The following is a 14,387-nucleotide window of genomic DNA, read 5'->3' on the forward strand; positions in this document are numbered from 1 at the left end:
CTCAAAGATAAAGGAGGGATCAAGCTTTGAATGCTGAAAAGAAAAAGAAAAACCAATGTTTCAGAGAGAGAGATTAGAACTACCGAGAAAGAGAAATGAGTCAGTGTAATGGCCTTATGGCCTTTATCATTGTTAACACATTTTTGTGAGTCCCATTGCTGAAAAGAATTCTTTTAATATATATATATATATAAATATATAATTTATAAACATTACAGGTGGATATTGAGCACTATTTGTTTAGTCCCCATTGATGTCCATTAGTCCTTATTACTGTGATTTTTTCAACTTGGGTGTGCTTAAAGGCCTTCTTACCAATATTGTGATACACAACTGGACATCCGTTATTATGTGAAGTTGTGATTCAAATTTTGTTTCAGCTTGTGATCCGTTTTTGAATTGAAAAATGAGTTTTGTTTTGACTCGTTTCTCTCTTGTGGATTATAGATCTGGTTCTAGAACTCGCTTATAGTTCAATATATAAACTATGTAGAGTTTGGAGTGTGTTATTAGTGAAATCTTTCTTTGAATTTTTATCATGGATATAAGTTTTACGCAGAACTAGATCAATTTTGTGTTATTTGTGTGTGACGTATTAACTTTTTTATCAATTCTTAATTGAGGCATAATTTATATTGTACCAAGTAATTACACAAAAAATTTACATGGAAAATGTTTGTAAAAATAATTACAATAAGTAGGAGAATCGTTATTACAAAAAAGGATTAGGGGAATGATGGCCGTTTAAATAAAATATTCCCGGACTTTCATGAGTGGAATGATGATCCTCTATAATTTGAAAGCAAAAACAGTGCTAACAGCCAATTATAGATATGTGAACAATGCTATCTGGGCCTAATGCTATCTGGGATGCACGGAGACTAAAGCCCACACAGCTTGTTCAATTTTGACTAATATACATTTATTATTTGGTAATCCTTATAAGTTGAAAGTTTTATTTTTTCCGAAGGTAATCCTTATAAGTTGAAGTTGTGAAACTTGAGAGCTTGTTTGGTACGGTCTTCTCATAACAGTATCTGTTTTTAAGATATTTAAACATTAAAAATTATAAAAAAATTTGCTTGGTTTAAATTTTGAAAATTATTTTATAAAAAGTTGTTTATAAAAAATATATTTACTTTAATTTCTTTAGAACAATTTTTAGTTTTCAGATAATTGAAAGCAAGAAAACAAAACATCGAAACATGCCTACTTACAGTAACAGTTCTCCTCATGTTAAGCATGCTGTCTCAAAATTCAAATTCATCATCCATATCCACATTTAAACATCCAGTACCACCCAAGGTGGGAAACATAATCACACCCTTTTATGTCCTACCCACTAAAATGAGTGACTTTAAGTCCTTTCACATTTCCCTCAAAACACAAATGCTTCACTACAATTTAAAAAGGGCACTCCCTTTCTCCCATTGCAATTTGTAATCCATCCAAGCTTTCAAACTCAATACTAACACTAGATTAGCAGACAGAGGACAGGGTTTTACAATAAACCATTTTAACAGCAAAAAACAGTAAAAAAAAAGGGTTATACATAGATCTTCCTTTTATTCTTCAAAGGGAGAGGGTGATTAGTAGTGTTTTTGAGTGATGGCTGGGTACAGAGCCGAAGATGACTATGATTATCTCTTCAAATTGGTTCTGATCGGAGATTCAGGTGTTGGCAAGTCCAATTTGCTTTCAAGGTTCACTAGGAACGAGTTCAGTCTCGAGTCCAAGTCTACAATCGGGGTCGAGTTCGCCACCAGGAGCTTGAATGTTGATAGCAAGGTTATCAAAGCTCAGATTTGGGATACTGCTGGCCAAGAAAGGTGACCCTTTACACCACTATTTCCGGTTTTCCTAATCTGGGTTTTAATTTTATTGTATAGATATTTGTCTTTGTGAAGCTTTATATGATTGTCTGTTGTTTCTGTTTTAGGGTTTTGTTTGGCCTTCTGTTTAGTGAGTTGGGTATGTAAGATTTAGGATGTTCTTGGCCAAGAGAGGTGTCTTTGATCCTCATGAATTTTGATTTTATGATCTGGTTCCCTTTTTTTTAGGTAGATTTTGTGTATTTGTGATAACATGATTACTATGTGGAGTGCTCCTCCTGTTAGAGCTTGTGGGTGATCTCTGTTTAGTGACTTTGGTGGACTAGAATTAGTTTCAAGTAAATTACAAACAGGGGCTTCGGTTTTTGAAGATGTGAGGAGCTTTGGATGTAATAGTGATCTCATCTAATTCTGATCTGTCAAGGGTTGTTGATATGCGCCACCGTTGGTGTTTACCTTTTAGGCATTGTCTATAAAACAAATTATACTAGGTATTTTGATTTAGTATTGGTTGAAGGCAAATCAAGTTTATTTTTGTTATTTGGACTGCAAGATCTTACCTTTTTACTGCTTGTTATGCTTGCTATCCGTGATTCTTTAGTAGTTGTTTGCGTTAACTTGACAGTGAGTTGAGAAAAATAAACAAGATGTTCCAAGTCTTGTTTATGGACTGGTGTGATTTTGCTTATTGGGAAGGTATTTTGTACTTGAAGCTGAATTACTCATACTAAATTTATTGAACATCTTCTTGGTACATACTGTTCATATGATATTTGCCGAAGAATGTGATATTGACTGGTATGGTTCTAGTTTCCGATTTGGCAATTCACTTTTGCTTCAAGTTCACATCACATTGCACTTAACTCATGCATTGTATTTTGCTTCATTCATTAAGTCCTCTGCTTTTCAGGTTATACTTTAATTAAGTTCTTGGTGTGGGGTGGGATTTTGTGTTGGAGTTTCATTGTTACCTGATTGAAGTGTCCCAAAGCTTCCAATTTCTGGACTGAACCTCTGTGGACTTAGAGTCTTAGACTTAACCCTTAGCAAAGCCCTATCCTAGTGGGTGTTTGGTGCTTTCCATAATGCCACTCTTTCACCAGCCAACCTCGACTTTAACTTAGCCTAACCTTTCTGCGAACTCTACCTGTTACGTATAATATCTCCAGTACTTACTGACCCACAAGAACCTGCAATATATATTCTATATATACTACACCCCCTCCTCACCGGCTGCTGAGTTTTGTAGTCATGCTTTGTGTGTGCTACATGAGCTAGTGGCATTATTAAGAGAAGCATTCTGCACATAGTTATAGCTACGATGTGAGAAAGAATGGTATTCTTGCTATCAAATTGTCATACATAGGACAATACATTGGTAAAAACTAAGATGGAACCATGTATGATGAACATATTACAAACTTTTTGCCATAGGAATGATGGTTTATGTTGTTAGTCCAGCTTGTTTCATTGTTATGATATTAAATTCTATTACTATTCTCTTCCCTATAAATGTTAGGAGAACAATCATGGATTTGGTTTAAAGTTGATGAATGCGTGATTCTCAATACTTAACTACAAAATAATCTATCTATATGATATATAATCCCATGTTTCATAGAGGTTGTTAGTGAAGATATCCGTCCACAGGGTTGCAAATGAGCCAAGCTGAGGTTTATTTGAGACTGGCTTGATAGCTTGAATTGATAAGCTATGTAACGACCCACTCCACCACATGGTATGATATTGTCCGCTTTGGGCCTGAGCCTGCACGGTTTTGCTCTTGGGTTTTTCCCTAAAAGGCCTCATACCAATTGGAGATGACACACTTACATATAAATACTTCACCTTTCCCTTTCTCAGGCGATGTGGGACTTGTGCACCCGTAGCTCGCCAGTGTGGTAGCCTGTCAGTGTCTCTCGCACTCGCCCACGGCACACCGCCCACAGGGTCATCACAATCCACCCCTCTTGGAGGCCCGACGTCCCCTTCGGCACACTTCCGGCTGGGTCAGGCTTTGATACCATTTGTAACGACCCACTCCACAACATGGTATGATATTGTTCGCTTCGGGCCTTAGCCCGCACGATTTTGCTCTTGGTCTTTTACCCTAAAAAGCTTCATATCAATTGGAGATGACATACTTACATATAAGCACTTCACCTTTCCCTTTCCCAGGCGATGTTGGACTTGTGCACCCGTAACTCGCCAGTGTGGTAGCTTGACAGTGTCTCTCGCACCCGCCCACGGCACACCCGCCCATAGGGTCATTACAATCCACCTTCCTTAGAGGCCCGACGTCCTCGTCGGCACACTTCCAGTTAGGTCAGGCTCTGATACCATTTGTAACGACCCACTCCACCACATGGTATGATATTGTCCGCTTTGGGCTTGAGCCCGCACGGTTTTGCTCTTAGGTTTTACCCCAAAAGGCCTCATACCAATTGGAGATGATACACTTACATATAAGCACTTCACTTTTCCCTTTCCCAAGCGATGTGGGACTTGTGCACCCGTAACTCGCTAGTGTGGTAGCCTATTAATGTCTCTCGCACCCGCCCACGGCGCACCCGCCCACGGCACATCCGCCCACGGCACATCCGCCCACAGGGTCATCACAAGCTAGTCGATTTCGAAAACTCATGCTTGAGCTTATTTTCGGACTCAAGCTCGAGATCAAGATTGATTACAGGATAAAATTCGAAACCAAATCTCAGCATAGCTACTATTTTTATATGTGTGTGTGTATATATATGAGTGAGTATTGATTACATGATATGTCTCCACCGTTCTCCACCCAAATTTTGGTCCTCGCTTCAATATTCAGTACTCGCAACTCTGTGCAATCCAAAGCACTATGAGTTCCCCTATTTGAGAGAAATAAAAGGGGTGCGAAATCAGGGAGAAATAAGAGAGAGAGAGAGAGAGAGAGGAAACGTTGGATTTATGTAGCCAACCCCAAGTAGTTGGGAAAAGGCTTGATTATTGTTGTTGTTGTTGGAGAGAGGTATTTTTAGCTATGATGGAGTGTCATTGTGTGCTTGGGGACGTGCACTCCGAGTTCCCCAGTTGTTCAATTTCCTTCCCATTCATTTTGATACAAGTGAATGCCTGTTTTTATTTATATATGGCCCAAATAAATGAATGGGAAAGAAGAAGCTTTGAAATTTGTCTTCTTGATAAAAGAATTGTGGGTTTAGATGTGATAATTAGAATTGTAGCTTCTTCAAGGTTTTAGAATACCTCCTGGATAGTTGAGATTAAAGAAGTATTTCGGGTTATTGTTTATGAATACTGTTAACTACTATCTACTTTAAAAGCATGGTTAACAGGGTATCAGAGCTGGCATACCCTGCCATGCGTTGCAATAAAGGTCTATTTGTGTGTCATTTACCAAATTCTTGCTTGTGTTGCAAGATATTTTTGAACGTAGAGAGCAAGCAAGATTTTGGTGAATGACACACCATTAGACCATCATTGCAACGTATGGCAGTTAATATTTAAATCCTTGAAGACGCCTCTTCATGTGTGGCCTTCTTTTGGTCTACCACGTTTTTCAATTTTAATTATCAAGGTGATGATGAGGATGAACATAGGAGCTTCCTTCTTGTAATAATTAAAATTAAAATGCGTGTTGGATCAAAAGAAGGCCACACGTGTTTTCAATTTTAATGAGACCTTCAACTATGATATCATGTTAACTACTATCTACTCTAAAAGCGATGGTGGTTAACAAATACCTTAACATTCTTAATTTTATTAGTTGTATTAGCTTAGTTTAGGTAATTTGATGGATATCTCTAAACATGTTTTTCTTTTTAAAATTTATCATTACCATTTTTTTTTGTTTCTGGTTTTAGTCAGCATCATCTTCCTTGGTTTATTTTGTAATGTGACATTAGAGACTCATTGGTATTTATACCTAGATCTTCCTTTAATCCCTCTGTGTGCCCCCAATTAGGAGTTTGCTGTGTTTTCTTATCTTATCTTTTTATTTTTACTTTTTATTTTTTATTTTTTTAATTTTTGGGTAAAGTACAATAACACCCCCTGAAGTTTGTTAAAAGGACACTCAGATACAAGTTATCCTATTTTGGGACAATGACACCCCCTTGTGAAATTTGAAAGCCAAACAGAGCCTTAAAACATGTGAAAAGTAAATTTTACCCTTCATTATTTTATTAATTTTAATTATAAAATATCAAAATAATTAAAAGACCAAATTACCCTTTTCATCTTTATATATATATATATATATATATATATATATATACACACACACACACATACACAACCACGCACCGCCACCGCCTATCTTCCTCGCCACCGCCCACCCATCTAAATCAACATCATCGATGGTTACGCTATTGAAGAGGGCATGGAAGGACCGCCATACTAAGGTGGAAGGCCGTGGCCGGAGAGTCTGCATGCCGGTGGCTTGTGCCGCCAGAATCTTCCAAGCCACTGGTACCGGGCAAGTTTTTTTCCACATGGTCGAGCTCTTCAGAGTTCAGTCTCATAGTCGCCGATCTACATTAGTTCGCTGTCACCGGAGTGGGTTTGTCTTCGCCGGACTCAATCTGGGTTTGTCTTCACCGGACTCATCATTGCCGCCACCCCCACTGTCGCAGCCATCACCACAATCTCTCTCTTATATTCTTCCTCTCGAGGGCATCGCAGAGCTATTTCACTGTCTTCTTCAAATACGAGGTTATTGACTTGCAACAGCACTTCTCCATTACCATATCAGAAGGCTAAAATTTATGAGTCGAGCGGTAGTTTAGTGTTTACATGTTCTTAATTCAGTACTGACACATGAAACCCATTTGATTCCTTGTACATTTATTACAGGTGGATATTAATTACCCATATTTCAGTTGTCTTCAACACATCTTATTGATTTCCTTGGATGATTCATTTCCTTTCCTTGCATGTTTGTGATTATCTACATGTGATAGAAGAAGGTTTAGAATAGAAGAATTTCAGTTTCTTTGCATCTCTTTTCCCCCTGTGTTTTGTTTAAATAGATTATTTCTTTTTCCCCTTCTATGTTCTTCCTCTCTCTTCTCTTCACCTCATCTCTTCAACTATGGCTGCCCCTCTCTTCCCCCCTCTCTCTACACCCACCATCGCGGCCACAACCACCATCCATCTCATCTCCCTTCTTCCTCTCTCCGTTCTCTCTCCTCTGGTGAACGGTATAATATACACGCAGGCTGGTTCGGGTTTGGGTTTGAGATGGGTTTGGGTTCGGGTTTACTCCTAGGGTATTTAAGTCAATTAAAATGTTAATTTTATTTCAAAGGGTAGTAAGGTCAATTCATCATCTTCAGGGTCTCTTTGTCCAATTTTCAAACTTGAAGGGGTGTCATTGTCCAAAAATAGGCTAACTTTCATCTACAAGGCCTTATCCCAAACCTCAAGGGGTGTCTATGTACTTCACCCTTTATTTTTATTTGTTTGCGAAATTCATTTGCTGTTGTGACACAATTTTGGTGGTTGTGTTTTAGTTCTATTACTATTGCTATTACTATTATTATTATCGTCGTCGATACCATCATCATTATTACCCCCTTCATTGGTGATTATTGGCTACCATTAGATTTGTTGGTCCATTAATTTGAGAAAATACAATCTGTCATTATCTTCATTCGCTGGCTCCTCCTTGATGTTGCCATATTACCTCTATCATTTGCTATTTTGATACTGTGGTGTTCAACATGCCGCCATTTTTGTGTGTAACTTGAGAATAAATTCTTGTGGCTAGCGTTGCCAACTTTGAAATACTTGTTTCAAAGTTGATTCAGGTACTTGGATGAATATCTGTTCAAATCAAGCAGTGTTACGATATAAATTGCCAACTTTCATATCCTTATGCCAGCTTCAAAATAATTGATTTGATTTTCCAACTTCAAAGATTTGGTTAGGGCATATTTGATGAATAGCTCTGCATGTGTACTTCCTTTTTAGATTTAGGGTAGTAATCTAGGTAAATACTATTTTGGGTTTGAGCGAATATTACTAGCCTGCCTTCATTGTCAAACAAGGATAAATCAGATTATGTCACTTAAATAAATGAAAGCATATTTTTCCCGTTTTAGTGATTCAGTTAATCCAAGACAAGTTAAGAAGGTATACTGACCATTTTATCATGTTTTACAATTTTTAAAAGAATGTGACCTTTTAGTGAAAAAAAAAATCAAGAATGTTTTTGTAGTTGCAGTAATGTGTGACATGTCATTTCTTCTTCTTCTTCTTCGTCATGTCCATTCTTTTTCTTCTTCTTCTTCTTATTATTATTATTAATTATTTTTTATTTTTGTCTTTGAAATTTGTGTGAGATTGGAATTTTGAATCAAATTTTTAGTCTTAGGGGAACCATTTTGTACAAATTATTATTGACAAAGGTTTGCTCTGTCTCTAATCTTTCCCTCCTAGCGTCCCACCTCAGGGGCTACTCTGGGTAATGCATTGATGTCTTTGAAATTTGTTTAAGAGTTGTATCAAATGAAAGTTTATAGCATGGCTTGGGATTTTTTCGTACCATATCCTTCCCTTCCTGAAGGTGTCAAAACCTTGTCGACACCTTCTGAGAATTCAATAACTTTCTAGAAGATGCATTCAATAACTCTAATTTGGCCTTCATTTGCTTGTCCTCCAATCTTTTTATTATTTTTTATCATCCAGTCATCAATGTTATAGATTTTGGACTAATCAAGAGCCTCACGTACCTCTTGTGGCATACCAGATCACTTCCGACATCATCTTACACCTCCCATAGTGGCCAGAATAAACTGTGAAATATGCATTGCGATTTGCGCACAACGATTTGTCACATCATTGGTGATTCTAGGCTTCTAGCCTCTGGTTAGGTGGCTTTGTCTTCCTTCTTGATCCCTATCAATGGGCATATATTCTCCTCCTTTGTTGAAATATACTCGTGATATGTAATCAAATATTCAGATTTAAGAATTTGGACAAGGGAAATTATATTGAGTCTCCAACAAAAGCTCAAGTGACTCCGATTCGTAAAAACATATATCATAAGAGGTGATGTGACTCAAGTTTTTTTGGTGTGCCAGTATGATTTCGCTATGGATAAATGTATATCATTTCAAACAATTTTTTTCGCTGAATCATTCGTGCTTACTGCTGTAGCATATGGCTGAGAACTCCAATGCCTTAGTCATTTCCATTTTCATTTTTTCCCCTTATTAAATAAATTTGGTTCTCCATTTTTTTTTATATATATAAAAAAAAATGATTGGATATGGTTCTTTTCCCATATTTTGGTTCAGTTTTTACCCAATTTATTGGATAAGATTCACAAAATTAGCGTGTGTCAGGATTAGCAAGTGGATCTGTCAATTGATTGGAGTGTTATGGGTTGTGAACTGATAGAACATGTGCTCCATGTAGTGTGTTACTGTAATGTAGGTTGCTGGAGTTGGACAATGATGGTATAATGCTTGGTTAGTGGTAACAATAGAATGACACAATTTTCTGCAAACATGGAGACAAGATGATTCCGTGTCCGTTGTCCATGAGTTAATGGCCGATGATTTTACATGACTTCCTAGTTCTTGTTCATATTTTTCTTTTGCATTTGAAAGACTGCTCTTCCTGAGAGCTAACTGTCCAAGATAATGAATTGTTAATTTTTTTCTACATGTCAGCGTCCTATCTCTTTGTTTTGCAGTTTCTGGAGCTTCTTATCACTTTTGAGTTTGCAGGTACCGTGCCATCACTAGTGCTTATTACCGGGGTGCTGTGGGTGCATTGCTTGTGTATGATGTCACCCGGCACTCCACATTTGAAAATGTGGAAAGGTGGCTAAGGGAGTTGAGGGATCACACAGATCCTAACATTGTAGTCATGCTCATTGGTAACAAATCAGATCTTCGACATCTTGTGGCAGTCTCAACTGAGGATGGAAAGTCCTTTGCCGAGAGGGAGTCACTTTATTTCATGGAAACTTCTGCTCTCGAAGCTACTAATGTAGACAATGCCTTCTCTGAAGTTCTTACTCAGATATACCGAATAGTGAGCAAGAAGGCCATGGAGTCTGGCGATAATGGAGCTGCCTCGACTGTTCCCTCCAAAGGAGAGAAAATTGACGTTGGTAAAGATGTGTCTGCAATGAAGAGTGTTGGGTGCTGCTCAAACTAGGGTTTTTAACTGAATTCAGTTTCTGTTGATGGGGATGCAGCTTGTTTGTTCTGCTGCGTCTGTTTCTGTATACACCATAATTGTGTAAAATTTTCTCAAAGGGCCATCTATAGGAGATAAGCAAGGATCACTTGTTTATTCTTTTTTATTTATTTTTTTCTGTCAAAAACTTGAATTCCCGCGCGCACAGAGCTTGATCAAGGACAGTGCTCCGCTTCTTTTATCTTAATTCTGTTGATAAACAGGGCCTGAATTTGCACAAAATTTGCATAACGCAATGCAATTTCAGACCCCTTAATCGGTATTCCTTGGTTTCATATTTCATTTGATCAGCATGTTGATATATATATGTCTTTCCACTATGTAGCCTAGTTAATTTGAGTCTTCTGGTTTTATTGAAGAGTTGAACTTGGTTTTATGTTATAATTTCATGTATTAACGCTAAACCTTTAGTTAAGATCTTGTTTGGTTGCTCTTCATTTGTCTGTCTTTAGCAGAAGCTCTGAACTTTAGTGTAACCATTACTGTGCTTTATAATCATCTATGGCAAGCTGTCATTTTCTATTATAAGTTTATGTATCCAAAGCCATTAATATGGATAAGGAGGAAGTAGATTAAAAGCTGATTATCATTGGTCACCAGCATCTTATGCAATTAAATGCATTTGTCACATGTGCAGACGCAAATCTCGCTTAGGCCATCAAAGTGTCTGAAGATAAAACATTGCAAGTCTAGATTTGATTGGTTTGACAGCATCTTCTAATTTTTTATTTTATTGATATATATTAACTATTTGCAAAGGCTATACTTGGATTCAACGACTATTCGTGTGTATATATATATATATATATATGTGTGTGTGTGTGTGTGTGTGTGTATGTATGTATGTATACATTATTGTACATATGTTTGGGTGTGAATTTGTGATAACTTAGCCATGTGATGAAATCATGTGAAGGTTCGTATAATGGATGTTTGAGTAATTACCCACCAAAATTATTCGCGTACCCCGTCAAATGGATCCTATATGAGCTGTGATTGTTTGAAAGTCAATTTTTGTTTGTACATTTGACTTTTTAGGCCAAGTCAGGCATGTTAAGATTTGGTTAAATGATTTGAAAATTCATCGTCTAGGTTGTTGTACGCTGTCAATCAACTCAAGTCGTTTCAGGTTATGTATCTGTGGACACCTTCATAATTTCAGAATAACCTTCAAAAACTTCAAATTGTAGTTTGAATTTAGTAATTTTTGTACCATGTTTAAACTAGAAAATTTGTTACTCTGTATTCCTAAACGTTTAATGGTTAAGCTGTGAAATGACAATGATGATGACTAAAACAAGATTCTGTTTTATCACCTTAAGAATGCAAAACCATCCCTCTTTCTTTCTTTAATTTTTAATTTTTAATTTTTTGTGTAAAATTGAAAAAACTAGCCCAGCAAAGAAATTTGTGCAATTGTAGAAGCAAATTGTAAAGTAAATTGACTTCACGTTATGTTATTTCATAGTAGATAACTAGCAAAGTTTAAATTGTACTTGGTGTTCTATTTTTGAGCATTGCAGGTCTAAAAAATTGCAGTTAATGCTTGAGATAAGAAAATCAAAGAGGTAAGTATGCAGTGTTCGACCTATTACAGAAATATCTTGTAAGACTCAGTTTGTGATTTGATATCATGTGAAACTTACATTCTAAGGAAAGAAAAAAAGAAAATGGAAAAAAGAAAATTTAATAGGGAATTTAAAAAAGAAAAAAGGAAAAAAAAAAAAAAATGAGGAATTCCAAAGTGAAATCTTAATGCAGGGTAGCTTTTAGGGCCAAATGAGTACCCTAACAAGATGGAAACCTTCAATACAAGGACTTAGGGCAGGATAAACAAAATATTGGTCGGCGTGAAATTCACTTCATTATTATTATTATTATATATATTTTTTGGTTTTAAAATCTACTTATGTAATTTTTTTTTTCAATTTGAATATCATTTGTGTCAAAAAAACAAAGAAAAAAAAAAAACAGAATATTATTCTTTGAAACCCGTGTTACTTGCACCGACTCGGCCTAACAAGCACAACAGCCACCATTTCTACCTTCTAGAATTGGATAATGTGAAACTCTTCATCAAGCATTTTTCTTATTCCTCATTCACAACATACAAATTTGGGTAAATTAAAAATAATTAAAAATCAAATAAAAAAATTTGTATCTTAGGGCGAACGGTACGCTCACTCCTTTGTTGAAAGTTGAAACTGTAATATCTCTGTCAGCGAGTACACGTGTCAGTTGATCCCACACCAGTAGCGCCGGCGCACCTCCTCCTCCCTTTCCCACACTCCCCGCCGGAACACCACTGAACACTCCGGCAACTCGCCCAGATCGGCGAACAGCGACTCGTCCACCTCCGTCGTCGGAAAAACCATCGCCATGTCGGCATCGTCGTCCACGTTTGCCCCCAAAATTGGGCTATCGAGCATGGTTGAAGACGCCGACAATTCCAGTTGCGAATACCAAGTCCCATCCCCAGTAATCAGCGACTCATCACCTAAATTGGGAAAACTTTCGTCTGGTTCAGCTTCAATTTGGTTAGCAAAGATCGGAGTATCTCCGTTATCGGAATTTGAAACTGTCACGTTGGTTGTTACGGCGGAGGTAACCGCGATGGTGTTGTGGTGGTGGCGGTGGTTGTTTTTGGTTGCGGGCCAAGGGTGGTTGTGCTCACAGGAGTACGTGATCAGTATCATGGTGGGGTCCACACTGCTCCTCTCTACTTGCTTTCTTGCTGGACAACCCTTTGAGCTACTGCACCTGTAGTACCCTCTGCCAAATCATGGAGTTCAATCAGGCCATTGACTACCTTTCTCCGGCAATTAAATCCTACAGTGTGATGTGATACACCGAAACATAACTCCGTCTTACCTGGGGTAAGGAGAGCCTTTGATGGGCTTCTGTCCGTACTTCCTCCAGGCCCAAGAATCATACGGTGGAGTTCCAATCTCACCTTTGATCCGACACCCTTCTACGTCTCTGATTGGCACTGATACTACTCTTTTCTGTATAGCTCGCCTACTAAAACAAATCCCACAACGTATTACCAACAAATTCTATCATGCACATGCACTAGAAATTGAAATCTCCACAGAACAAAATTCGAGTTCAAAAATCCAATTCAAAACGAAGATAAAAAACTTTAATCACCGGAATCTGACATATTTCCGGTAAAATAAGAACATGGTTGTGTTGTATTATGTATGCACAGACTAACTAACCTTCTTTTTGGGGTGGAGACAGAAACAATTTTGCCGTCGTTAATCACGTCGGAACGCGGCGAATCACCACTATTTTCCGGCGCAGTTTCGTCGTCTTCTTGCTTGTTTGGAAATGAGATTCTGGTCAATTTATCATCCATGTTGAGCCAAGCTGAGATGGATCAATTTGAATTGAGAGAAGAAGATGGATGGAGGAGAGAAGAGGAAGAGAAGTGGGAACTGGTGAAAGATAGTTTGATCCTCTTAATATGGGTGCAAATGGTGACAGATGGGCAGTGGTATTTTTTATAGAGGACGTGCAAGCAAATGTGAAAATAATACAAACTTATATTATATTATATTACAATGTGAAAGCAACCCTCTCATCTTGATTTTGAATAATCTAATCTAGTGATTTAGGCTCGATCATAGTGAAAACTCTTTATTGCCCTCGTCAAACCGTGTTATTATTATTATTTCTTCGAGGAATCCAAATCCCTTATGTTGTGTACATTTTTAGTGTAACCGTAATACATTCTAATGTAACATACATATACAATTGTTGCATAAATAATGTAAATAATATAGGTGGCAATATATAATAAAATGATACAACAAATTTTCTCAAATTATAACAGTCAAAAATTTCCTTTTCATTATAAGTTTTATGTAAAATATGGAACACTCATCTCACTAAAAGAAAGCTAATTTTATTCAGTGATTGAGAGTGATTCATAGGTAGAATAGATTAAAACGTAATTTCAATTACATAAATTGATTGTTCTGAGTTGAGTTGAGTCCACATTCTCAGTTTAACTATATATATATATATATATATATATATATATATATATATATTTCCGAATGTATTAAGCATGGTTGCATACTTTTCAAGCCTACATGTTACACAGGGAATAAGGAGCTGAATTATCATAAATCAAGAGTGCTGCATGGCGTATTCAAATGCCTCCCCAATTCGATCAGATCTAAAAAAGGTTGGTTGATGTTCTCTCTTCAAACGGAAATAAAAGAGCCCACTTGATTTAGTTCACATGGTCTTTTCCATGCAATAAGGAGGAAGAGTAATGGCAATGGTATATAATTTACTTTAATTTATTAAGTAATTTATTTGTTTATTCACAAG

At 37.0% G+C, this 14,387-nt stretch overlaps 2 protein-coding genes across 2 annotated transcripts; one reads left to right on the forward strand and one right to left on the reverse strand.

Annotated features, from left to right (window-relative positions):
• Positions 1–1,265: 1,265 nt before the first annotated feature.
• Positions 1,266–10,363, forward strand: LOC132314777 (ras-related protein RABA1d-like). Its single transcript, XM_059813601.1, has 2 exons — positions 1,266–1,829; positions 9,566–10,363. Exons 1-2 carry the CDS (start codon positions 1,609–1,611, stop codon positions 9,999–10,001), a joined length of 657 nt encoding a protein of 218 aa, XP_059669584.1. The 5' UTR covers positions 1,266–1,608; the 3' UTR covers positions 10,002–10,363.
• Positions 10,364–12,097: 1,734 nt separating this feature from the next.
• Positions 12,098–13,526, reverse strand: LOC132314786 (probable WRKY transcription factor 65). The gene is made up of 3 exons (XM_059813609.1): positions 13,265–13,526; positions 12,915–13,064; positions 12,098–12,815 (listed from the first exon to the last, which is right to left on the reverse strand). Exons 1-3 carry the CDS (start codon positions 13,402–13,404, stop codon positions 12,278–12,280), a joined length of 828 nt encoding a protein of 275 aa, XP_059669592.1. The 5' UTR covers positions 13,405–13,526; the 3' UTR covers positions 12,098–12,277.
• Positions 13,527–14,387: the final 861 nt, after the last annotated feature.

The sequence above is a fragment of the Cornus florida genome, unplaced genomic scaffold (assembly GCF_030987335.1).
Source record: "Cornus florida cultivar Cherokee Brave unplaced genomic scaffold, ASM3098733v1 CherokeeBrave_3.0.0_Hap2_Chr01, whole genome shotgun sequence".
Taxonomy (NCBI): Eukaryota; Viridiplantae; Streptophyta; class Magnoliopsida; order Cornales; family Cornaceae; genus Cornus; species Cornus florida.